At 32.9% G+C, this 2,473-nt stretch overlaps 1 protein-coding gene across 1 annotated transcript; it reads left to right on the top strand.

The window, feature by feature from the left end:
* Positions 1 to 883: 883 nt before the first annotated feature.
* Positions 884 to 1,505, top strand: LOC140044291 (carbohydrate sulfotransferase 11-like; the record flags this gene model as incomplete). Its single annotated transcript, XM_072088769.1, has 2 exons — positions 884 to 961; positions 1,011 to 1,505. Coding segments are annotated over 2 exons (573 nt in total), but the record flags the coding sequence as incomplete, so codon positions are not given.
* Positions 1,506 to 2,473: the final 968 nt, after the last annotated feature.

Here is a 2,473-nt window from a genome sequence, read left to right as displayed (position 1 = left end):
GCAAAACGCAATAATTATGGACAAATCGATTATTAGCCTTGGCAATATGCCTAATATTTAAAAGGATTAAATATAGGCTATATTTCGTTTGTCGATGAATTTTTTTTTTTGGACTCCACGTTCATGTGTGAATGCTTGATCCATAGAGGTAATCTGTGATGGCGCTAGTAACACTGCTATGCGTGGGTAACTTGTGAATGACGTAGTAGGCTACATACACGAGCCTACATAGGGAAGATCTGTACTGCCGTTCATTGCGAGAGGGAGAAGTCCGGTAATGTATCATGATAATGTAACAAGCCAGAGATAAAATAAAATCACGAATTCATTTAGCTGATTGTCGTTGTGTTAGTCGTCGTCAGAAGTTTATCGACCGACATCTATTTATCATGTGTAGTAGAGCGTTTTTATGATTGAATAATGTTGTTTTTGTATTATAACAGCATGTTCATTTTAAATGGTTAATAGGCTTACCAATGGTTTATTCAAATTCAACACTGTAACTAATCCCTCACTATTCAATTATTTATATTATTAGGCGTAGGCCTATAGTATTATGTTGAAGAATGGCCCTTTCGTGATAAGAAATTTGATTGATAGTAAAATGTAACAAAGATACGTTCTTGTCTGGTTATTAGGTATTCATGCAGGGTGATAAAGCGGAGGATTGTTTTTGTAGCGTTCCATTTAAAATAAATTGTGTTACAAAGAACCTTTATTTTAACGTAACTTTTATTTTGATCAGGCTAATTCAACAAAACAACTAGAAAGTATTGAGGAGTTCATGAAGAGATATTCGTTAATTCATGTAAAACGAACGAAGCATACCAACGAAATGTGTTCGCGGCATGGAAAATGTAAAATGAAAGGAAAACCAAGACTCTTAGTAAATGAGAAACACAAACTTGTCTTCTGTCAAACTCCGAAAGTCGGAAGTACAAGTTGGTGTCGAATAATGTTGGTATTATCGGAATATATGAACTACACACAAGTGATGAAACTTACCACAGAACAGGTTCGCCATGCGTGAAAGAAACATGTACCCATTCCCATTGAGTAAACAGAAAGACATTTTGGCTAACTACACTAAATTTATGTTCGTTAGACACCCGTTCACACGACTTTTATCAGCCTTTAATGGCAAAATGAAGAAGAAAGATGGAAAATACCAACGAGGTATTGAGAAATATGTAAACAAAATTAAGGATCACTATAAATGGGATAGAAATGCAACTGAAGACGTGGAATTTGTTGATTTTATTAATATGGTAGTCTCTAACGTGGACAACGTCCATTGGAGCGAGATGTATAAGGTATGCGGTTCGTGCGATATCCACTATGACGTCATAGAACATTTTGAAGATATGACAAATGATGCTAAATATATTTTAAAAATTTCAAATGTGACAAGTGTAGGTTTTCCGGAACCTTCCAAATCGCATGTTACGTATAGCTCAGTTAATGATAAGATATTTAAAGTCTTTACCGGTTTCAATGTTAGCTGATTTATATTACAAATTCAAATAATTATGATTTTACACTTTTTGACTATAAAATACCATTTAGCATAAATCAAAATAGAAAATAAGTAAAAGTTTTCTTGATATTTGTTAACGATTATATGATAATAACACTTTATTTATGACTACAATGCAACGCAATATACTAGAAATGGGGGAAATAAATCTGCCATTATAAACAGAAAACATAATATCAAAGATTAATATTCAAATGCAGTACAAGTTTTTGAAAGAACTGTTAGACAATGAACGTAACGATTTTGACCAGAATAGCAACACACACACCCACACAAAACAATTTAAACAGGTGTATTTCCGTTGTAATCCTAACAGAGCTTAGAATAAATTAATTTTCGCTGCCTAGATAAATTGTGCAGCACCCTTCCACGTACAGATAAAATAGAAAAGGTTCTATTTTTACAAGTATTTCATGAAACATTACACGAATTACGAATATGAAAATATGTAGAGAAAGAGTAAAGTTGAACTAAGGCAGACGACTAGACGCTGGCCTCTTCTGAAATTATCAGATTTCACCACACACCCCCAATCCCACAGCACGTCGTATTTTATTATATTATATTTACAGATGTTTTCGATTCAATTTTTGTTCAAATTGGATAACTATTATTATGTGAAATTAAGATGGCATATTCAAGAAAGCCAATTTCAAATGTTCTTTGTTTCAGGGGGACAATACACAATACATCTTTAAATGGAAACAGTCTGGCAATAGACTAATTATATTATAATTTATTCGGATAGTGCAAGTTAATATAATATAATGGAACACTGCGAAACTCTACTAATGTTGCCTCCAATCGATTTTTGTCGTTTCTAAGGCTAAATATAATTATTAATATTATTAATAATTATATTTAGCCTTAGGAACGACAAAAATCGATTGGAGGCAACATTAGTAGAGTTTCGCAGTGTCGCAGTGTTCCATTATA

The sequence above is a fragment of the Antedon mediterranea genome, chromosome 3 (assembly GCF_964355755.1).
Source record: "Antedon mediterranea chromosome 3, ecAntMedi1.1, whole genome shotgun sequence".
NCBI classification, from domain to species: Eukaryota; Metazoa; Echinodermata; class Crinoidea; order Comatulida; family Antedonidae; genus Antedon; species Antedon mediterranea.
Note: the sequence above shows the minus strand (reverse complement) of the source record. Positions and strands in the feature narration are given on the sequence as shown.